Source organism: Myodes glareolus, chromosome 8 (genome assembly GCF_982192425.1).
Source record: "Myodes glareolus chromosome 8, mMyoGla1.1, whole genome shotgun sequence".
Classification (NCBI taxonomy): domain Eukaryota; kingdom Metazoa; phylum Chordata; class Mammalia; order Rodentia; family Cricetidae; genus Myodes; species Myodes glareolus.
Genome location: NC_142033.1, coordinates 71063786 through 71084598, shown reverse-complemented (window position 1 = coordinate 71084598; position 20813 = coordinate 71063786). Strand labels below are relative to the sequence as shown.

Here is a 20813-nt window from a genome sequence, read left to right as displayed (position 1 = left end):
GAGGCTTGACAGCTTGCCATGTCGTGGCACCTGTGGGACTGGTGACCTCGCTAAAGTCACGGTGTCCCAGGGCTGAGTCTTCCTGGAGGTGTTGTTGTCTCCATCTTACATCCTGAGCCCTACCCTTGGGTCCTCCAGACACACACGCTGTCTCTGCTGAATGACACCTCTCCCCATCCCTTTCCCTGGGCTCCCTTGAATGGTCAGGACTACCTGTCCCCCTTTCTCATATCCTTAACACCAGCTTGTTTGCATGACTGTGGTTGGAGAGGGAGCATGCATGAGTGCGGGCATTACAGTGCGAGTGTGGTAGGGCCACAGTTCTGCCCATCGCTCCCCAGAGAAGACCCATGTAGTTGATTTTTTCTTTTTGTTTGTTTGCTTTCATTTCTTTTCTCTTCACCCTTTGGGGGCTGTCGCCCAGCTTCCAAATAAATACATGGAATCTTATTCTTTCTTATGAATGGCTGGTCTTAGCTTGGCTTGTTTCTAGCCAGCTTTTCTTAAGTTATACCATCTACCTTTTGTCTCTGGGCTTTTATCTTTCTCTGTTTCTGTATATCTTTTCTTCCCTTCTTATTCTGTATCTGACTGAGTGGCTTGGTGGTTACACCTTCTTTTCTTGCTTCTTGATCTTTTTCTCTTTCCATTTGTCCTTTCTGCCTGTCAGCCCCACCTATCCTTGCTCCTGCCTTGCTATTGGTCATTCAGCTCTTATTTAGGCCAACCAGGTGTTTTAGACAGACAAAATAATGCAGCTTCACAGAGTTAGACAAATGCAGCATAAAGAATGCAATACATCTTGTGTCAGTAAACAAATGTTTCATAGCACAAGCAAATGTAACACATCTTCAACTAATATTCCACAGCAGATCCACTGAGATCTTAAAACAGCTTCTTGGTCATCTTCAGTGTGGAGTGGAGACCAGGGCTTCTCATATGCTAATCATTCTCTATATAGGATTGTACTGCCAGCTCCAGTATGTGCAACTTATTGATGACTAATAAATTATTAATTTAGCACCACTTAGATATTAAATGATGCCATATTTTATAGATAAACTGTCCTTTCTTCACTCCTGTGTAGCAAAAGTAATTCTCCTCAAATGTGCATCTTGTGTCCCCTTGTTCTCACTGTTGGGACCATTCCTGCAGTCTCCTGATGTTCTTCCGCTGCCCTTGCCAGTTAGACTTGGTGTGTCTGTAAATCATTTAGAATCTGTTCACAATTCTGTTACTGGAAACTATCTCAAGACACAAGAATGTCTTTAGAGAGTAATTAATTCAACGACGTGTTCTGCAAACACCAAGCTCGTCATTGTAGTTTGAATCATCACATTCCAGCCACTGCTGTACTGCCTTTTCTTCCTGACACAGGGTTTCACTGTAGCCCAGGCTGACCTCCTCCTTATAGAGATCTCCTGCCTCAGCCTTCTGTGTAGCAGTTATAGATATGTGTGTATTGGTATCTATTTTTTTTGTGTGTGTGGTATATGTGTATATACATGTTTGTGTATGCTCAGGTCTTTGTGACAAGATCTCACTGTGAATCCCTGGCTGCCCTTGAACTCACACAATCTGCCTGCCTCTGCTTCCTGAGGCTTAAAGGTATATGCCACCACATATGGCTTCCACCTTATTTTTTGAGACAGGATTACTCACTGACCCTGTAGCTTGCCAACCAATAAGTTCCTAGCATCCTGTCCTTCTCTGGTACTGGATTTATAGGCATGTGTTGCTTTGCCCACTTTTTTAATGTAAATGCCAAGGCTCAAACTCAGGCCCTTGTGCTTACATAGCAAGCACTTTACCACTTGAGTCACCTTTACACCCACTGTATTTTCTAAATGATAATCTTGAAAGAGTCTTAGGCAGTAGGGTTCTCACAGCATTAGACACCCATCTAAGAGATGTCTGCATGCTGGGATGGCGCCTGTCTCCCCTGGTGGGAAAGGTTCCCTGTGTCTCTGTGGACTGTGTGACACACATAGACAATGTGACTCATGTCTGTACTTGCTCTTCTTTGGGAGGCTGGAGTTTTCAGACATGCTGTACAGAGGACACAAGTAGTGACAACCCTAGACTCTGAGTCTCTGCTGGGCCCCTGCTTGGACATTTCACATGTGCATGTTGTCACAGCTCCTCGCTAGAGGGACTTAAGTGTGTCCTTGTGACTCTCCTGGGAGAAGGTTCTAGAAGCTCATGCATGGTTTCTTGGGCATCCCTGTGTATCTTTCCCTCTGCTGATTTTACCTGGAGTCCCTGTATTGTAATGAGTCTTAACCTGATGTGCCTCTGTGCCAAGTCCTAGGAGTCCTGTGGGTCACTGGCCTGGGTGGTGTGGGGACCCTGACTCGGGTCTGCCCTTTAACCTTTTTGTCTTTAGAGTAAAGTAGCTACATTTTCACTTTCTTAAGGCTGATTAAAAAATACCCTCAAGGAACTGGGAAAGATGGCTCAGCCATTAAAGGATAAGGCTCACAGCCAAAAGGACAAAAATACCCTGGAATCTTAGGCCTGGATTTAATGACAACCAGTACTTTATGAAGTCATGCCCCCTGGAATAAGAAAGTCAGTACAGCATTGCTTTGCTTTGTTCAATTGCTGTTTTTATCTCTTCTCTTGGATGACCTCCATGGTTTTATTGATTGAGGTTGTTTCATAGTTACGTGTTTTCCTAGCATAGCTCTTTGTTCAAAATAAATTAATTGTGGGAGAGTCATGGGATATGGGAGTACATTTTGTAGAGGGAATTTGGGATCAGGTAAGAGTTGGGTGGTGATCTTTGGGGCCTTTGACCCCAGAACAGCAGCAAACCTTGTTTTTAACACTGGACCTAAAGGGGTTCCATGGAGCTTTCAGGGGAACCTGGGCCTGTGCCTTAGCCTCTGTCTATGTAGGCTGAATGCAGAGGCCTCCAGGTTGTTGTATGGATATCCTCTTCAGAATCCCTGAAGGAGAGAGATCACAGCTTTCCACTGTGATAGCAGGGTTCTTAGCCCGGCATCAGACCCTCCAAATTCAGATGGTTTGCCTTTCACCTTGACATTTATGTGCTGACTGTAGAGACTCTGGTGGCTTTTGTTGTGAATTACTGTGTAGAGTCAGGTAATGCCAGTAAAAGTTAGAGATACAGGATCTTTAATAACAAGGTATTTGCATTTCCTCCTTAGGGCAACATTCCAAGGCAAAAAACACCTCAGTAACATTCAACATTCCTTGAAACATGGACTCCTTGGACTAGTGGGCTATGCAATTGGCCTTGAAGGTGTACCAGGATGTACAGGGCAGGGGAGCCAGGGAAGCGACAGCCTGGCCCTGTGGCCCCTCGAGTGAGAAGCGTGGAAGTGGCCAGAGGCAGAGCTGGCTATGGCTTCACCCTGTCAGGACAGGCACCCTGTGTGCTCAGCTGTGTCATGAGGGGCAGCCCTGCGGATTTTGTGGGTCTCCGGGCTGGAGACCAGATACTTGCCATCAACGAAATCAATGTGAAGAAAGCCTCGCATGAAGATGTGGTGAAACTAATTGGGAAATGTTCTGGCGTTCTGCATATGGTGATCTGTGAGGGCACCAGTCATGTGGAGTCCTATTCCAGCGATGAAGAAGGTGGCCTGTATGAGGGGAAAGGCTGGCTGAGGCCTAAGCTTGATTCTAAGGCTTTGGGTATAAACAGGGCAGAGAGGGTTGTGGAAGAGGTGCAGTCTGGGGGGATTTTCAACATGATATTTGAAAGCCCAAATCTTTGTGCCAGTGGCCCTGAGTCACCGAAGCTGAAGCAGAGGTCTCTGTCCGAGTCAGCTGCTTTGCGGCTTGATGTGGGTCAGGATAGTCTCTGTGCGCCACATCCCAGCATGCTCTCTAAGGAGGAGATATCAAAAGTTATCAACGACGACTCTGTATTCACTGTAGGGCTGGACAGTCATGATGACTTTGGACTAGATGCAAGTATTTTAAATGTTGCCATGGTCGTGGGCTATTTGGGCTCCATCGAGCTCCCTTCCACAAGTTCCAACCTGGAGCATGACAGTTTACAGGCTATTCGTGGCTGCATGCGCCGCCTGAGGGCCGAGCAGAAGATCCATTCACTAGTAACCATGAAGGTCATGCATGACTGTGTGCAGCTGGTCACTGACAGGGCTGGCGTGGTGGCGGAGTATCCTGCGGAGAAGCTGGCATTCAGTGCAGTGTGCCCAGATGACAGGCGGTTCTTCGGACTGGTGACCATGCAGACCAATGATGATGGAGGCCTGGCACAGGAGGATGAAGGTGCCCTGAGGACGTCCTGCCATGTGTTCATGGTGGACCCAGACTTGTTTCATCACAAGATTCACCAAGGCATCGCTCGGAGGTTTGGGTTTGCATGCACAGCCGACCCAGACACGAGTGGCTGCTTGGAGTTCCCAGCATCTTCCCTCCCTGTGCTTCAGTTCATCTCTGTCCTGTACCGAGACATGGGTGAGCTGATTGAGGGTGTGCGGGCCCGTGCCTTTCTAGATGGGGATGCTGATGCCCACCAGAATAACAGCACCAGCAGCAACAGTGACAGTGGCATTGGCAACTTCAACCAGGAAGAGAAGAGCAACAGGGTGCTTGTGGTTGACCTGGGTGCGAGCTCTAGCAGGCACGGCCAGGGCAATAGCCCAGGGTGGGAAGGTGTGAGTGGGAGGAACTCACAGCCTTGGGGTGCACCCTGGAATGGAACTTTCTGCCATGACCCAGAGGTGGTCTCCCCATTGGAAACCAGCCCCCACACCGACAGGTTCTGGGACTTAACAAAGCCTTCAGGGCCTGCCTCTCATATAGAGGTCCCTCCAACCTCTTTGAGGAGTTCTGTACCCCCTTCCAAGAGGGGTACCACAGGTTCCAGCTGTGGTTTCAACCAGAGGTGGCTCCCAGTCCACGTGCTCCAAGAGTGGCAGTGCGGACATGCCAGTGACCAGGAATCCTACACAGACTCTACTGACGGCTGGTCCAGCGTCAACTGCGGCACACTGCCTCCCCCCATGAGTAAGATCCCTGCAGACCGGTACCGGGTGGAGGGCAGCTTTGCTCAGGCCCCGCTGAGCACCCAGAAGAGGGACTGCTCCAGGAAGACTTTTGGAATGCAAAACATTTTTGGGCCCCATCGAAATGTTAGAAAGACCAAAGAGGACAAAAAGGTAAGTTGGAGGACGTTCAGAAGGAATGGCTTCATTGTAACCTGAACAGTTGCCACTCACAGCCCTGGCTTACTCCCAGTGGCCTTGTGGGCTGTGCAGACTGTCACAGTAATCTGCTCTGCCCTGCACTGAGGCTTTTGTCCTGCTCTGCAGCCTCTGCCTTGGTCTGCACCCTGACCTTAGGCTGTTCTCTGGCTGGTCTTGTCAGGACATCTGTACTGGACAGGCAGAAACCTCCCAGTTTGGCAGGACCTCCCTCCCTCTCTGGCTCCTGGCCATGCTGGCTGCTAGAGGGCTCCTTTCCTATAGCTCCTCTGAAGCCTGTTCTGTTTCAGATCCTGAGTTGTCATTGCAGTATCTGAAGTGAAAGGCTTACAGAAGCAAAGTGGGCTGACTCTCTGGGGATTTCCCTGTCAAGTCCCTGGGGCGGCTTAGGTTCTTTGCCTGCAGCTGATGGGGCCTTTGAGCATCACTGCCTCAGAGAACCTGATCTGTCAATGGCCAGTGTCCCTTGGGGACCTCTGGTTTCCTGTGGGATCTAAGTTTGGAACGTAAGAGGAGAAAACCAGCCCTTCCTCCAGGACTCCATTCAGTGAAGGCTGAGGTGAGAGTCTGGGTGTGCTGGCCATAGCGTGGCTCAGTCAGCATTTACCTCCTTGTTGCTGGGAAGCCATTCTCAGAGACACTTGTAGTTAGAGGCATCTCTCTGTGTTGGTGCATATTTTGGTTTTAGTAGTAGAAAACTTCTCCCAAGCCCTCCAGAAGCTGGTCAGGGCAGGGGATAAAACAAAGGCTGTAGCTGTCACATTGGTGGGGATTTGTTCCAGAGCCCTCGTAAGCTGTAGTGATTTTTCATTATGACTTGTATCTGCGAAGGAAGGGTGGTTCTGGTGCCCTGTCCCCAGATAGTCACAGTAACACTGGTGCAGCAAAGTGTGGATTTAAAGCAAACACACAAAGCTGAACTGATTTTCAACCTCGTTCTTTTTAACTTTCTAAAAATAAAATCAAGTCTTAGCAAGTTGTTCGAGCTTTCTTTGCAACTGAATGCAGTGGATTCCCATCTCGGTGAGCGCAAAGTCAAAACAAGCACAACCCAGATGCAAAGAGTGGGAAGGAGAGCACAGGGGCCTTCCCGAAGCAGTGGCCTCTTGAGCAGAGGAAGCATGGGGGCCTAGAGATAGTCATCCGGGCAATGTCCCATCCCTAAGCGTCTCAGTTAAGGAATGCATTCCTAAACCTGTTCAGTTTAATATTGTGGAGCACATTCTTAAAAAATTCATGCCTCTGGGCATGCTCAATTTATGCCCTAAAATTTCAACTGAAAATAAAGGTCAGGACTATGTGGGCTTGGGGTTTGTCAGAAACAGGGGGAGGCCAGCAGGCTGAACTGCCTGGAAATGAGAGGAACAGAAGTTGGGAAGGGAGGGAGCAGTTAGAGGCTGTGGATAGCCAGTGGTCAGCTTTACAGCACACTGGTTCTTGTCAGCATTTGCCGGAAGGCAGCTAGACCAGCCAGGATGTGGTGGGGTCACAGAACACAGTGCAGTGATGTAATCAGGGAGGCTCGGTGTGTCTGAGGGTGACCAGGAAAGACCTGACGCTACTGACTTAAGATGAGGAGGGGAATCTAGAAAGGGGTGTGGTTTAGAAAAGTGACAAGGAAGAGACCAGACACTCTGAGGAGGCTTGTGAGGAGCAGCAGGTGGTGGGGGCACTTGATGAAGAGACTTGGGGGTGGGGTGCAGCTGCCCAACTGTAGTGGCTATGCCTGTGAGGAATGTCTGCCTAGAGATGGCTCAGCCCTTAAAGGCTAGGCTCACAACCAAAACTATAGGAGAAATGTTGTCAAGGTCTTTGCATGCAGATGGAAGAGATAGACACTTTCACATGAATGCCCCCTCTAGTGCCTCTGTGGCAGCACTGAGTGGCAAGCGGGCAGGGTATCTGCAAGGTCCCAGGTGCAAGAGCAGGAGCTGACCATTCAGAGGATCTTGGTGCCTAATGCCTACCATGACACCCCTGCCTGGCCACACAGTGTCCCTGGGAAGTAGACTTCATGGTGAGAGTGTCCTCTCCCCTCCAGGACAGTCCCAGAGTTCTTATTTATCTGCTTTTTTTTTTTTTTTTTTTAGTTGGCTTCCCTGAGCAGAGTGTGTGAGGTTTGTTCTTTGTTATGCACCCATGTAGTGTCTGCCTGGTTAGCTTTGTGATGGACTCATGATGTAACAGAGATGTCAAATCTTAGGTGCCTGAGACAGTCAGTTCTCCTGCCTTAGCCTCCTCTTCCTTCTCAGTTGAGAACTGTGGCTTCCTCAGTCTTTCCTGCACGTATACCTGGCCCTACAGCAGCTTTCTAGGTTCCCAGGAATATGTTGTCGTTTTCCTCACCCTTCTCTCCCACTGTCAGGGATCTACTTCCCTAGCTTTTCCTTTGGAGCAAGCCTTGGCCAGATGCCCCTTTGAGGAGGTCCCTGTGACCAGGAGCAACTGTGCCTGGGCAGTCCTGCAAGCAGTGACTACAGATGCATTTTAACCAGTAAGGTAGTTGTCACTGTCCCCATCTTGGTAAGAATGAAGTAAACAGACAGCAAAGAGACCCAGTTGGAGGTACTTTGTTGTCAGTTTGGGAATGACCTTAAACGGGATAAACCAGCCTGCCACACAGGATTTAAACAACATGAGTATGAACTCGGGCAAGCAGTGGATAGATAGCCAAGGGCTGAGAGGGGTTGCAGCGTGAAGTTCCCAGGGTCCTGGGATGCCATTGAGGAGCCACCCTTTGCAGAGTAGGTCTGCAGCTCGGCCTGCAGGTCTCTGAAATGGTGTGTGGTCTCACTGTCTGGAAGCCAGAACAAATTCCTGCCTGTATCCGATCCATGAAGTCTGGGAGACCCAGGCAGGAACAAGCCCCCTCAGTCTGCAGCTACACATCTAGTTCTCTGAAGAGCCCTGACTTCATCTCTTCTTCCTCCATTGAATTCTAACACACCCTCTTGCTGAAGCCCTGATTTATAGGACATCGGCTGGGCCCTATCAGGATCCAGCCTGGTGGGGGAGGAGGAGAACCCTGAACCCACCCCCAAATAGCCAGAAGTTCAAGTTAGGTCTGGGGTCTGCCTGCAAGAACACTTGTTAAAATATTTTAGGCAGCTCAGGTTGCTGCCTGCCACTTCCTTGCTTCCTTTAGAAGGGGTTTTTGTTTCATTTGCCACTACCGTAACTGGGACACTTTAAACCCTGGGCTTAGCCTGCCAGCTGGCAGGGGACTGTCAGAAAGCTCAGAGCTCATATGCCCCTAACGTCAGGACTGCCGTAGCCCAAGCCTTCTCCTCTTAGGGTGTTCTTGCCTTCACCATCCTCACTTAGCTGCTAGACTCCCACTGAACAGCTTGGGGGCATGCAAGAATGGTGATGCCCTCTGAGAGTGGACCCTCCCACCTCCATCTGCTGAAATGCCAGGGAGGGTAGTGGAAAGGACTCAGGGAGTCAGGTGGTTGGAGTTGAGAGGTCCTCACTTGGTTTGGGCTTCCATGATGGCCAAGCAAGCCTCCCTTCTCTTTGATCTCAGGAGGCAGAGAAACGTTTTCACTGGTGTGTGCAGTGTGTGGATAGGACTGCCCTGGGCTGTGAGATAGACGTTCGAGAGGCTCCTTGGGGCCTGAGGGTGCATACCTGTGTGCATGTGTACGGGCCATGCCAGGTTGTTTGGACTGAAGGTGGAGGTGTGTTCTTCCACAGACCTGGGTGGTCAGGCTGGTTCCTCCTGAGGTAAGCCTTGCGTGGGGTCATCATCTCCATATGTCCCCAGAGTCATCCTGTGTGTGTTCTAATCTCCTGTGTCCATCATACTGTGTCAGGGTCCACCCAGTGAGCTCATTTGACGGGCACTTGTCGGCAGGTATAGGCATGTGCTGAGGTTCTAGGTTTAGGATTCAACATGTGGCTATTGGAGAGCGCAGACCAGCCCGCGATAGGTACTGACCTCCTAGAATTGATGGGGGCCATGTCTGTCTCTTAAAGTAACCAGTGCCAGAGTTGTAAATGATAGCACCGGATGTGCTTAGTGATAGACGTGAGAGTAATGTTGAGAGAAGGGGATCAGCACAGGAACGAGGTGGCTCGGGACAGGCAGTGGTCTCACCCTATGCTGATACCATGACAGGCAGGGTCTCTCACTCTGAAGTATTAAAGCAGCAGTTACATGACTCCATGCCAACCCACTGAGTTGTCAGGGGTAGGCATGAAAAACACCAGAACAGGACTCAGATGTGATAGGGTAGGCTATCACAGATCAGACTGGAAATCTGCTGACTGCTTATAAATCGATTAAATTTGCATTAGGCATCATTTGGGTTTAGGAATAAAACTTAATTCTTTCTTTCTTTTTTTTTTTTTTTCTAGACAGGGTTTCTCTGTGTAGCCCTGGCTGCCCTGAAACTCACTCTGTAGACCAGGCTGGCCTTAAACTCACAGAGATCCTCCTGCCTCTGCTTCCCGAGTGCTGGGATTAAAGGTTTGTGCCACTATCACCAATCAAACTGAGTTTTATGCAATGTGGGTTCCTTTGCAAGTTAACCTTCTTGGTTGCCTGAGTCCATAGATGTTGGAGGTGGAGGCAGAGCTTGAGTCCCTGGGATTGGGGTTGGGGTTTCAGGAGAGTGTGCAGTCATTCATGAAGAGGGACAGCATGTGACTAATAGGAGATTCCTCGTGCAGAGTGAGAACAGCAGCTCACAGAAATGCACATTTAAATCCCTTTCTTATATAAAGGTTTCAGTGTCCTCAAGTCGTTGTTAACCATTCATGTTTATTTTTTTGCTTTTAAAGTAATTGTGTGTGTGTACACAGGTGACCATGCACACCTGTGCTGTAACACACACGTGGTCGGAAGACAACTTCTGAGAGTTCCCTTCTCTCACTGTGGGTTCTAGACTTGAACTCAGCTTCCTAGGCATGTGCAGCGAGTGGTTTTTCCTGCCGACTGTGTGGCTAGCCCAGGTGTGCACATGCTGATGCAGCAGATGATAGCACAGGCTTGTCATCCAGTCACTCTTGGGCTGAGACAGGAGGATAGCCCATTCAAGTTCTGCTTAGGCTACAGAGTTCAAGACAAGCTTAGACAGTGTAGTAAGGGTCCATCAGAAAGGAAAAAAGGGGCTGAGAATGTGGTCCATAGGTAGGAAGCCTGCCCAGTATGTGAGGCCCTGCATTCAGTACCCACTTCAACCTCCCATCCCCACCACATCAAGCCAGCCAGAGACTTTGAGCAGGCAGACTGGTAATAACCATTACCTTAGGGGCCAGTGAGAGTCAGGGAGCCTATTTTCATCTTGTGTCTATTTTTGTGATGGAAATGTAACTTAGTGACTAAGAAAGTTTCCCTAGATAAAAACACATTAGTTTAGATAGTTTAAATTTTTTTTAATTTTATTTACTGCTATCATCATCATTAATGTGTAAATACATGCAAACATGTAGACCACGGCATGCATTTGAGGTCACAGGACAACTTTTAGAGTTGATTCTCTCCTACCAAGTGCTGGGGGATTGAACTCAGATCATTAAGTACGCTTGTTAAGTGCTTTTACTACTAAGCCATCTTGATGGCCCCTAAAGATTCTTTTAAAAAGAACAAGCCAGCTGTAACCAGCACTCAGGGTAGGAAGGAGGAGGGTCAGGGGTTCAAGGCCATATAGTGAGGTTAGTCTGGGCTGCTTGAAACCTCGACTCCAAAACAAAACAAAACATAACAATCATAAAACAGTGGGGCTTGGAGCTGGAAAAGGTAATTCCTCTTTCATGTGGCCCAGCAATGAGGAACTTACCAAGACCAAGCCTGGAGAGCTCTGCATTCAACAAACAAGATTTGTCTAGTCTTTCCCTGTGTGAGAGGAAGTTTCAAAATAGATACTTTCTCCTGGTACTTTCAACAAAGACCATGCCTAAAAAAGGCCCCATATTGTTACCTGCCTGAGCAGGGTATCTATGGCTATCCCCTGTGTGAACTGAGACTTAGCTCTGTCTAGCGTCCAGTACCCACCCCATGTCTTTGATGAACGAGGTGGCCAGTGTTCCCATGTGTAAGACTGCCTGTCTGGAGATGTGGTGCCTCCGGGAGGGTGAGCGGACCTGAGGTTGCAGAGGAGCCCTGCAGGTGGAGGGATGTAGCTGGGTGTGCCTGCTGCCCTCCCCTTTGTTTAGTTTCCAGGAAGGAAGACTATTGAGAGTCCTGCTGGAAGAGCCCCAGCTGAGCATTGGCTTCCCAAACATGGACATTTGCTGCCCTTCCACTGTGTGTGGATACTTTGCAAGTCTGCGCAACTTCAAAGCTTTCCCTGCGATGTTATGTGTAGCTGCAGCTTGATCACCTTTCTGCTGTATGAATGTTCCATTGTGTAAATGTGTCACACACAGCTCTTAACGTTCCTATTTTTCTTAGTTTTATTCTCTTTTGCACATGAATATTTTTCTGTGTGTACATCTATGAACCACATGTGTACCTGGTGCCCAGAGTCCTAAAAGAGCTCTGGATTCCCACCAAGAACTGGGGTTACAGGCAGTTTGAACTGCCTTACGTGGGTCCTGGGCACTGAACTTGAGCAATCTGGAAGAGCAGAATACAGTCTTAGCGGAACCACCTCTCCAGCCTTCTGTTACAGGATCAATGCCATATGGGCATTCTTGCCCGGGTCTGGGTGCGGTTGTTGGGCTTCTTGACCATGGTTCTGTAGCACTCGTAGCAGTGGTTAACTGTGGCTTATGTTTGAATTGATTATGAAGGTTGCTGGTGCATCTGCTCACACCTTTTGTTTGCTCACACACTGTGTTTCTGCCAGATCATCTCTTCTGGGAAGGCAGGACTGTAGATGCTGATTGCTTGCTCTGTGATGATAGTAGGACCACACATTTACAGACACATACACCTGGCCTGTGGCTTGCTTCCTTTCACTTCCTTCATGTTTTTGGATGCCTAAAGGTCCCTGGCTTTCCTTTAATCATGTCTATAATCTATGTTTTACATAGTAAAATTCTACTACCTTAAAGATCAGATATTTTTCCCTGCCACAATATTTTTAGCATTAACTTTTTAATGTGTATGTGTTGTGTGTAGTGTATACATGTATATGTCCTTGTGTGTATGTAGAAGTCAGAGGTTGATGCTAGGCTGTCTTTAATAGCTTCTCTACTGTATGTTTTTGAGGCAGGGTTTCTTATTGAACCCAAGGCTAGTTGCTTCAGCTAGATTGACTGGCCAGTAGGCTTCTGGTATCCTTCTGTTTGCTGGGAATACAAGCACACATCCAACTTATTTTTTAAGATTTATTTTATTATGTTAAATTCTGTGTATGTATTTGTGGGGGGGGGGGATATGCATGTGAATGTAGATACTTGCAGAGGCCAGAAGCATTGCATCCCGTGGACCAAAGTGGTTCAAAGTGGTTGTGAGTGTTAATATCCAAACTCAGGTCCTCACGCCTGCATAGCCTTATACACTAAGCCACCTCTCTAGCCACAGAGATAACTTTGTGAATAGAATCTGGTAGGTGAAGGTTCATCGCAGAGGACATCATTCTAGCACTGAGTTTATCCTTCACCTACATCAGAAATGTCCCATCATAGATGGCATGTCCCCCTTTCTGTCTAAATAAAAAGGAAAGGTTTTAACTTTAACATAGTAAAACTACATACAACAAAACAGTTGTCAAAAAGTAAGAATTATGTTTATTATATTTAGCAAATTTATAAAAAATACTCCATTGTCTGTGTTATCTTGGTGACTTCAAATTTGGATACCTAATTTACTTACTAACATAATTAAGGAAAACTGAACTATAACTATCCAGTCTTCAACTCTATCACAGACCCAGAAGGATATAATAGTACCTAACAACAAAGACATTTGGCTGCTTGGACAGTCACCCAAAGTTTCTCTGCTATGTTGGGGCATCTTTCTTCAGCCTACAGGCCTAGAATATCTTTCAGACTCTTCTTTAAATCAATCTTTTTGTTTGTTTGTTTTTTCAAGACAGGGTTTCTCTGTAGCTTTGGAGCCTGTCCTGGAACTAGCTCTTGTAGACCAGGCTGGCCTCGAACTCACAGAGATCCGCCTGCCTCTGCCTCCTAAGTGCTAGGATTAAAGGCGTGCATCACCACTGCCCAGCTCTGACAGATTCTTCTGTGAAGCAGGAATTTTGAAGAACTGTCCTGACTTGTTTTGGCAAAGTTCAGAAGTCACTTTCCTGTGTGTCCTGCAGAATGTCTGGCAGACTTTTCTGTGAAGCAGGAATTTTGGAGAACTGTCCTGCCTCATTTTGGCAAAATTCAACAGTCACTTTCCTGGGGGTCCTGTATGTCCAGTTTATACAGCATACTGTCAGTAGTCAAGGCAAAGCAGTTTCTTGCCCAAATGGCTAGCTTTGCCACACTGAAAGCAAACTCCACATGGAGGTTCTTTGATGACTGTCATCTTTTTATGAAGTAGATTGGTGCTGCCAGGAGTAAATGCGTCTCATTGTCATGAAAAACCTTAGGTTATTCAACATCTTAAATGCCATATTCTAGGTCTTTGAAGTAAGTGTTTGAAAATCATTTATCTGTCTAAAATATACCTGTTTAACCTTGGAAACATACCTAATGTGACTATAAGTTTGATTATTATACACTAACTACTAGCCTCATTTCTTATACATTGCATTTTTCTTTTTAATTAATTTTTATTTTTTTTTAAAAAAACAATCTTTTCTCATTTTACATACCAATCCCAGTTCCCACTCCCTCCCTTCTTCCTGCCCCTTCTACTTTATCCACACCCCACCCCTCATCCACTGCTCAATGAGGGTAAGGCTTCCCATAAGGAGTCAACAAAGTCTAGCATATCACTTTGAGGCAGGACCAAGGCCTGCCTCACTATATGTAGACTGAACAAGGTATTTATCAAAAGAGAATGGGTTCCAAAAAGCCAGTTCAAGCACTAGGGATAACTTCTGGTACCACTGCCAGTGACCCCATGAACTGCCCCAGTCATACAACTATTGCCCACATTCAGAGGGCCTAATTTGATCCTATGCTGGTACCCCACTGTCAGTTCAGAGTCAGTGAGCTCCCATTAGCTCAGGTTAAACTGTTTCAGTGGGTATTTTCATCATGGTCTTGATCCCTTTGGTTCCTTTCTGTCTTCAACTGGACTTTGGGAACTCAGCCCAGTGCTTCACTGTGGATCTCTGCATCAGCTTCCATCAGTTGCTAGATGAAGGTTCTATGATGGTAATTAAGGTAGTTATTAATCTGATTACAGGGAAAGGCCAGTTCAGGCACCCTTTTCACTACTGCTTAGTATCTTAGCTGGGGTCATCCCTGTGAATTCCTGGGAATTTCCCTAGTACCTTTAAAATGAACTGCGTAAGCACAAATACCCCAAACAAGAGTAGAAACATATAAACAGTATAGCAAAAATAACTTTAATTTTATATCAATATACCAAAATCCATGCCAATGCAAAATATTTGATTTAATAGTTGTCATTTTAGCCTATATTTTTATATTCCTCCAATTAATAACAAACATTCACAACCCACCAAATAACCAAAGGCCACCCACCCCATATCTTGGGAATGTAGGTATCGTTTTCTCTAAACCGCTTCTGTTGTCTGTGGGCATAGCATCGTCCTGGATAGACCAGCAGTAACCTTTGTTGATATACATCACCTGTCAAGATTCAGGAGGTCTTCCCTGTTCAGACCTAATCCATATTAATCCTGAAGGAATCCACAGTCTCTCATCTCCTATGAGAACAAAAGCAAAATCTTCTCCAAAACAATGCATCTTTTAAGTTCCATTTTACAAACACATTTTTGATTTCCATTTTAAAGTTAAGGTATTCCTAAAGTATATAGGCTGGTTTATTTCAGCAGTCCTGCTTTCAATTCCTGTCTCTTAGCAGCTATCCTTTGCTTATCAGCAATCAGTAAATTCAAAATCAATCAACAGCAACATACAGGATCCAAACTCGCTGTGTATTTCCCATTTTACATTGCTTTTTTTCTTATGTTACTTTTACTCTCTCTTTAAAGACTTGGTTATTTTGAAACTATTTCTTTTCTTTCTTAAGCCCATGCCATTGTTAAACACACTGGAACCTGTCTAGAGGGTTTTGGTTTTTTTTTTTTCCCCATCTGGACCTCTTTTAATGCGTATCTCTAGTCTTTTCTGACCGTGTGAGCAAATTTTAAACTGCTAAGCTAAGTGAGAGCCAAGCTTCGGGCTCTTGGCCTGGTCGCAGATGTCTTTGGCCAGGAACTGTATTTAACCCGTAGCCCTAGAATGCCTGTGTCCTGCACTGTGGCAGGTGGTTTTTGTTTTTTGTTTAACATAGTTTTTTGTTTCTATTTATCATTGGAAAGGCTGTTTAAATGATCTGCTATAAGGCAGAGTTTCTTAAAGGGGCCATATCTGTATTTTTTCCAGCTTTCTCAGGCCCTGTGTATTTGAGCCTCACTATGGGTACCAAAATGTAGTTTGTTTTTTACTCTTTACTTTTTGGGGGCCTGCCACCCAGCTCCCAAATAAATACATAGAGTCTTATTCTTACTTATGAACGCCTAGCCTTACCTTGGCTTGTTTCTAGCCAGCTTTTCTTAAATTATTCCATCTATCTTTTGCTTCTGGGCTTTTATCTTTCTCTATTTCTGTATATCTTTCTTTACTTCTTACCTGTGGCTTGCTGTGTGTCTGGGTGGCTGGCCCCTGGAGTCCTCCTCACCTCCTTTAGCTCTTTGCTCTCCCCTTCTCAGATTTCTCCTCCTAAATATTTATTTGCTTTGCCTGCCAGCCCCACCTATCCTTTCTCATGCCTAGCTATTGGTCATTCAGCTTTTTATTAGACAAATCAGGTGTTTTAGACAGGCAAAGTAACCCAGCTTCACAGAGTTAAAAAAAAATGCAACATAAAAGAATACAACACATCTTTGCATCATTAAACAAATGTTCCACAGCATAAACAAATGTAACACAACTTCAACTAATATTCCACCACAGGCCTGCTCTGATATGAATGGGTCTATTCCTTGGTGATTTGTTATTCTGTTGTCAGCTTATTGTAGGTTTATGATGTCTCTGTGTCTCTAGGGCAAGACCCTCTATGTATGCTTGTTTTTGCTTTTTCAGTACCCAAACAACAGTTTATCATGACTTCAGGACATCTCTGTTTCTGTAGGGCACAGTCCCTTACCTTATGTTAATTTTGCTTAGGCCTCAGTTACACGCAGGTAAAAGATTCCCCAAAATACTGTTGGTGTTTTCATGTGTAGATTAATTTAGAAGAGTTGATGAGTTTAAGTTACCAAGTTTTCCTACCATGAAGATAATCTCTCTCCACGTTTTGAGTGTCTCTGTTTTCTTTCTTTCTTTCTTTCTTTCTTTCTTTCTTTCTTCCTTCCTTCCTTCCTTCCTTCCTTCCTTCCTTCCTTCCTTCCTTCCTTCCTTCCTTTCTTTCTTTCTTTCTTTCTTTCATTTTTGTCTTTTTGAGATAGGATTTTTCATTGTAGCCTTGACTTTCCTGAAATTCATTCTGCAGATCAGGCTGGCCTCAAACTCACAGAGATCAACCTGCCTCTGCCTCGAAAGTGCTGGTACTAAAGGCTTGTGCCACACTGCCCAGCTCTATTTTCTTTATTAAAATTAAAGAAAAGAAAACAGGCACCCCACACCCAGATAACGTGATTGTCTTGGTTAAGGCTTCTCTTTCTGTGACAAAGACACTGTGACCAAAAAGCAAGTTGGGAAGGGAAAGGTTTGTTTAACTTACACTTCAGCATTGCTGTTCATCACTGAAGGAAGCCAGGGCAGGAACTTACACAGGGCAGGATCCGAGAGACAGGAGCTGATGCAGAGGCCATGGAGCGGGTGCTGCTTACTGCTTTGCTTCCAATGGCTGCTCTGCCCACCTTCTTATAGAACCCAGGACCAGCAGCCCAGGGGTGGCACCACCTAAACGATCTGGGCTCTCTACCATTGATGGATAAACGAGAAAAATGCTTTATAGCAGGATCTCAAGGAGGCATTTCCTCAGCTGAGGCTCTTTTCTCTGATAACTCTAGCTTGTATCAAGTTCACACACAAAACTACCCAGTAGAGTGATAGTTTTTGCTTGTTTGTTCAGGCTTTTAAAATCTTTATTTTTTTTTTGATGGTGTTTGAGATTGATCTCTACATGCTCTTTAAATTGAAGAGAATGTACTGAGATGAACTTTACACTGCTTAGCCTAAGAGCATGCAAAGGGAAATCTGAATTCTGTTGTTGGGGAGGTGACTGTGGAGGACATGGAACATAGTGTTATAGATAATATGAGGGTGAAAGAGAAACTCTGGCCTGAGGTTTCCTAAGATTTTGATATTTTGTAATAAAAATTCCCACATTAGCTTCCCTTAATTTCAGTGTCAGCCTGTTACCCTCAGGGAGCACGTGGTTTTCTAAGTGGATCCCTCCAAGGTTCTGAGCAGTGTCTGTGTGCACTGGTGTCATGGTGAACTCGTGGCATTGATTTTACATAAGCGTTACGATATTAAGAAATTCATCACCAGGCAATGGTGGTGGCACATACCTTTAATCCCAGCACATGGGAGTTAGACGCAGGGGGTCTCTGAGTTTGAGACCAGTCAAAAAAAGGAAGTAGTTCATCTCGACCCTATTTGAAAAGCACAGCCCAGTGTCCTAATTTAGGCTAGTGTTGATGCCTTTGAGGAGTCTAGGGGGTCATAGGAGGCCCATGCAGTTTAACCAAAGCTCAGGTGTGCATTGGATTTTGTTTCTATTAGGCCCTAGCCCTTCAGAATGAGTTTAGCAAGGGCTTTGAATCCTGCCTCCAGGTTCCTACCTTCAGTGAGTGACCACAATGTAGAAATGTAACCCAAATAAACCCCTTCCTCCCCCAGTTTGCTTTGTCCATGGTGTTTTACAGCAATAGAAACCCTGACCAAGATAGACTGTAACCTGGGGCTGGAGAGATGGCTCGGTGGTTAAGAGCATTGTCTGCTCTTCCAAAGGTTCTGAGTTCAATTCCCAGCAACCACATGGTGGCTCACAACCATCTGTAATGAGGTCTGGTGCCCTCTTCTGGCCTTCAGGCATACACACAGACAGAACATTGTATACATTATAAATAAATAAATATTAAAAAAAGATAGACTGTAACCTAAAACTGTGGCTAAGAGAAACCCCTTTTCCCCCCCGAGTTGCCTTTGTTAGGGTATTTTATCACAGTGACCGGGAAAGAAACTAAGGCAGAAATTGGTTCCGAGAGTGGGATAGTTGCCATGACCATGTGGCTTTTAAGCCTTTAGAATTTTTTTTTTCTGCTCCGCCACCGCCCTAGAAATGTTTTGTGGGAGGAATGTGGAAGAAGTTTGTAACTTCGGGCTTAAAAAGCCATTGGATGCTGTGTGAAGGATTTAATGGGCTGTTCTGATAGGAACCCAGAAGACAAGAGTGCCGAGGGGAGCAAGGACAGTGGAGATCCGGCTCGTCTGGCTTCAGAGAGAACAGAGCTCTAACAGGAACTGGGATGGGACAAATCTTGTGATTCTTTTTCTTTCTTTCTTTTTTTTTTTTCCCAAGAATTTGGTTGCATCTTTCCTGTCTTGTGAAAACTTGAGTAGGACAAGTTTGAAGGTTGATGAACTAATCTCTGTTTGGCAGAGGAGAGTCAAGGCAGGATGGCATTCAGGCTGGTGTTCAGGAAGCAGCTCAAGGTAAAGAGATTAGCACCAATGTAGCGAAGCCTGCCATGTTATACTGGAACCAAAGGAAGGCTATCCCAGGGTAGGACCTCACCCATGGTTGGCCTTATCCTGTAGATAAACAAATTCATTTAAAGAAATGAAATTTAACCTGAAAGGGTTCCCTGCTCCTTAAGAACAACTCCCCAGGAGAGTATGTCCTCAAGGTCTGCATATTGTGTGGTCCCAGGAGCCTGGTTACACCTTGAGCTGGCAGCAGAACTTAGCAGCATTGTAAGCTTTGTATACTTGGTATTGGTTTTAAAGACAAAGATGCAAGGATCATGAAGAGCAGCTGATGCCAGGTACCCTGTGGCAGGATTGTAGTCCCTGTGAACAGGCGGTTGTGTGGAGCTGTGAAGGTGAAACCCCAGTTTCAGTGGAGACCCTAGGATATCAGAGCTGCCAAGAGCATAGGACATCTGCCAGCGAGAGCCACAGCTGTCAGATGGAACCAGCATGAGCTTTAGAAAGAGGCTGGAGATGCTGCAGCTGGCAGAACTCAGGGGGTCAGGGATACCCCAGCCTTTTAGAGCCAGATGTTTATGCTCTAAGTTCCAGATGCTGGACAGGAAGGTGTAGGGTTTGGTATTTCACTTGACGGATTTTAGTTTTATTTTGGTGTGAATGTTTTATTCCCTGGTTCTTCCCTTTGAGAATAAAACATATTTATTCTTGCTAGTATGTGTTCAAAGTATATAACTTTCTTTTATTTTAGAGGCACTCACAGTTAGATGGGATTTTAAAGTGTTGGAATTTTTAAAGACTATGGAGACTTCTTTTTAAAAATGATTTATTCTTATTTTATGTGCATTGGTGTTTTGCCTGTAAGTATGTCTGTGCCAGGGTGTCAGATCCCCTGGAACTGGAGTTACAGACTGTTGTGAGCTGCTATGTGGATGCTGGGAATTGAACCTAGGTCCTCTGGAAGAATAGCCAGTTCTCTTAACCACTGAACCATCTTCTCCAGTCTGATTATGATGACTTTTAAAGTTGTGTTGTGCTTTATATTCTGAAAGAAGCATGAGACTTTGGGGACAGAAGGTGGAAGAATACAGCTTAGAGAGATGTGTTTGTGTGTCCAGTTGACCAGGGGCGGGGATTTAAGACAGTATGTGTGTATATGTGTGTGGTGACGTGCACATGTAAACCACAGCATGTGTGTGAAGGTCTGAAGACTATTGGCCAGGTAGTTGGTTCTCTTCACCCACTATGTGGGTTCTAGGGATCAAGCTGAGGTTCTCCGGCTCGGTAGCAGGTATCTTTACCCACTGGGCCATCTGCTGCCTTGTTCTTTTCTCCCAACTGTTTAGGCAGTTACCTTCCTGAGTGTCTTTAATAAGGCTTATTGTTTCATTAGAGTCATTCCTAGCTGTTTTATGTAATTCTGTTGCTATTATTAATGGGACCATCATAAATTATAAATGCCACCTCTGGGGACATATGAAAATACAGTTGGTTCCTGGCCTTTTCTTCAGCTCTCTGCGTTTGGGAAGATCCTTTTCTTCTTTTGTTAATATGAATCCTCCAATGGGTGTTCTAGTTGAGCTTTTCTTTTTGAGTGTTCTGCATCCATCGAATTGTGTGGGCTTCCCCCTCTTCATTAGATTTTCAAATGTTAGACCACATCTGCATTCCCAAGATAACAGCTCAGCACAATGAGCTTTTCATATGCTAGTGGATTTGGTTTGCTAATAGTTTTGTAGGATTTTTAAATCTGTGTTGTGAGACTCTTCTGTAGTTTTTCCCTTTTCTCATTGTTTTTGGTTTTGGTAGCAATTTTTTTCTTATAAAATAAATGACATTGTATCTAGTTAATAGTGTTTTTCTCCCTCTCTTCCTTCTCTTTTTCCTCCCTTTTTCACATATTAACCTCCA

The 20813-nt window shown here is 45.6% G+C and overlaps 1 protein-coding gene across 5 annotated transcripts in view; it reads left to right on the top strand.

Moving 5' to 3' along the window:
• Positions 1-20813, top strand: part of Rgs12 (regulator of G protein signaling 12) — a 99576-nt gene that overhangs the window by 12414 nt on the left and 66349 nt on the right. For all 5 annotated transcript variants that reach the window (XM_085691990.2, XM_085691991.2, XM_087909101.1 and 2 more), the window contains one exon: positions 3174-5159. In XM_085691990.2, the coding sequence (XP_085548116.2) occupies positions 3279-5159 (1881 nt within the window). In that variant the 5' untranslated portion in view covers positions 3174-3278. The remainder of the gene's footprint in view (positions 1-3173; positions 5160-20813) is intronic.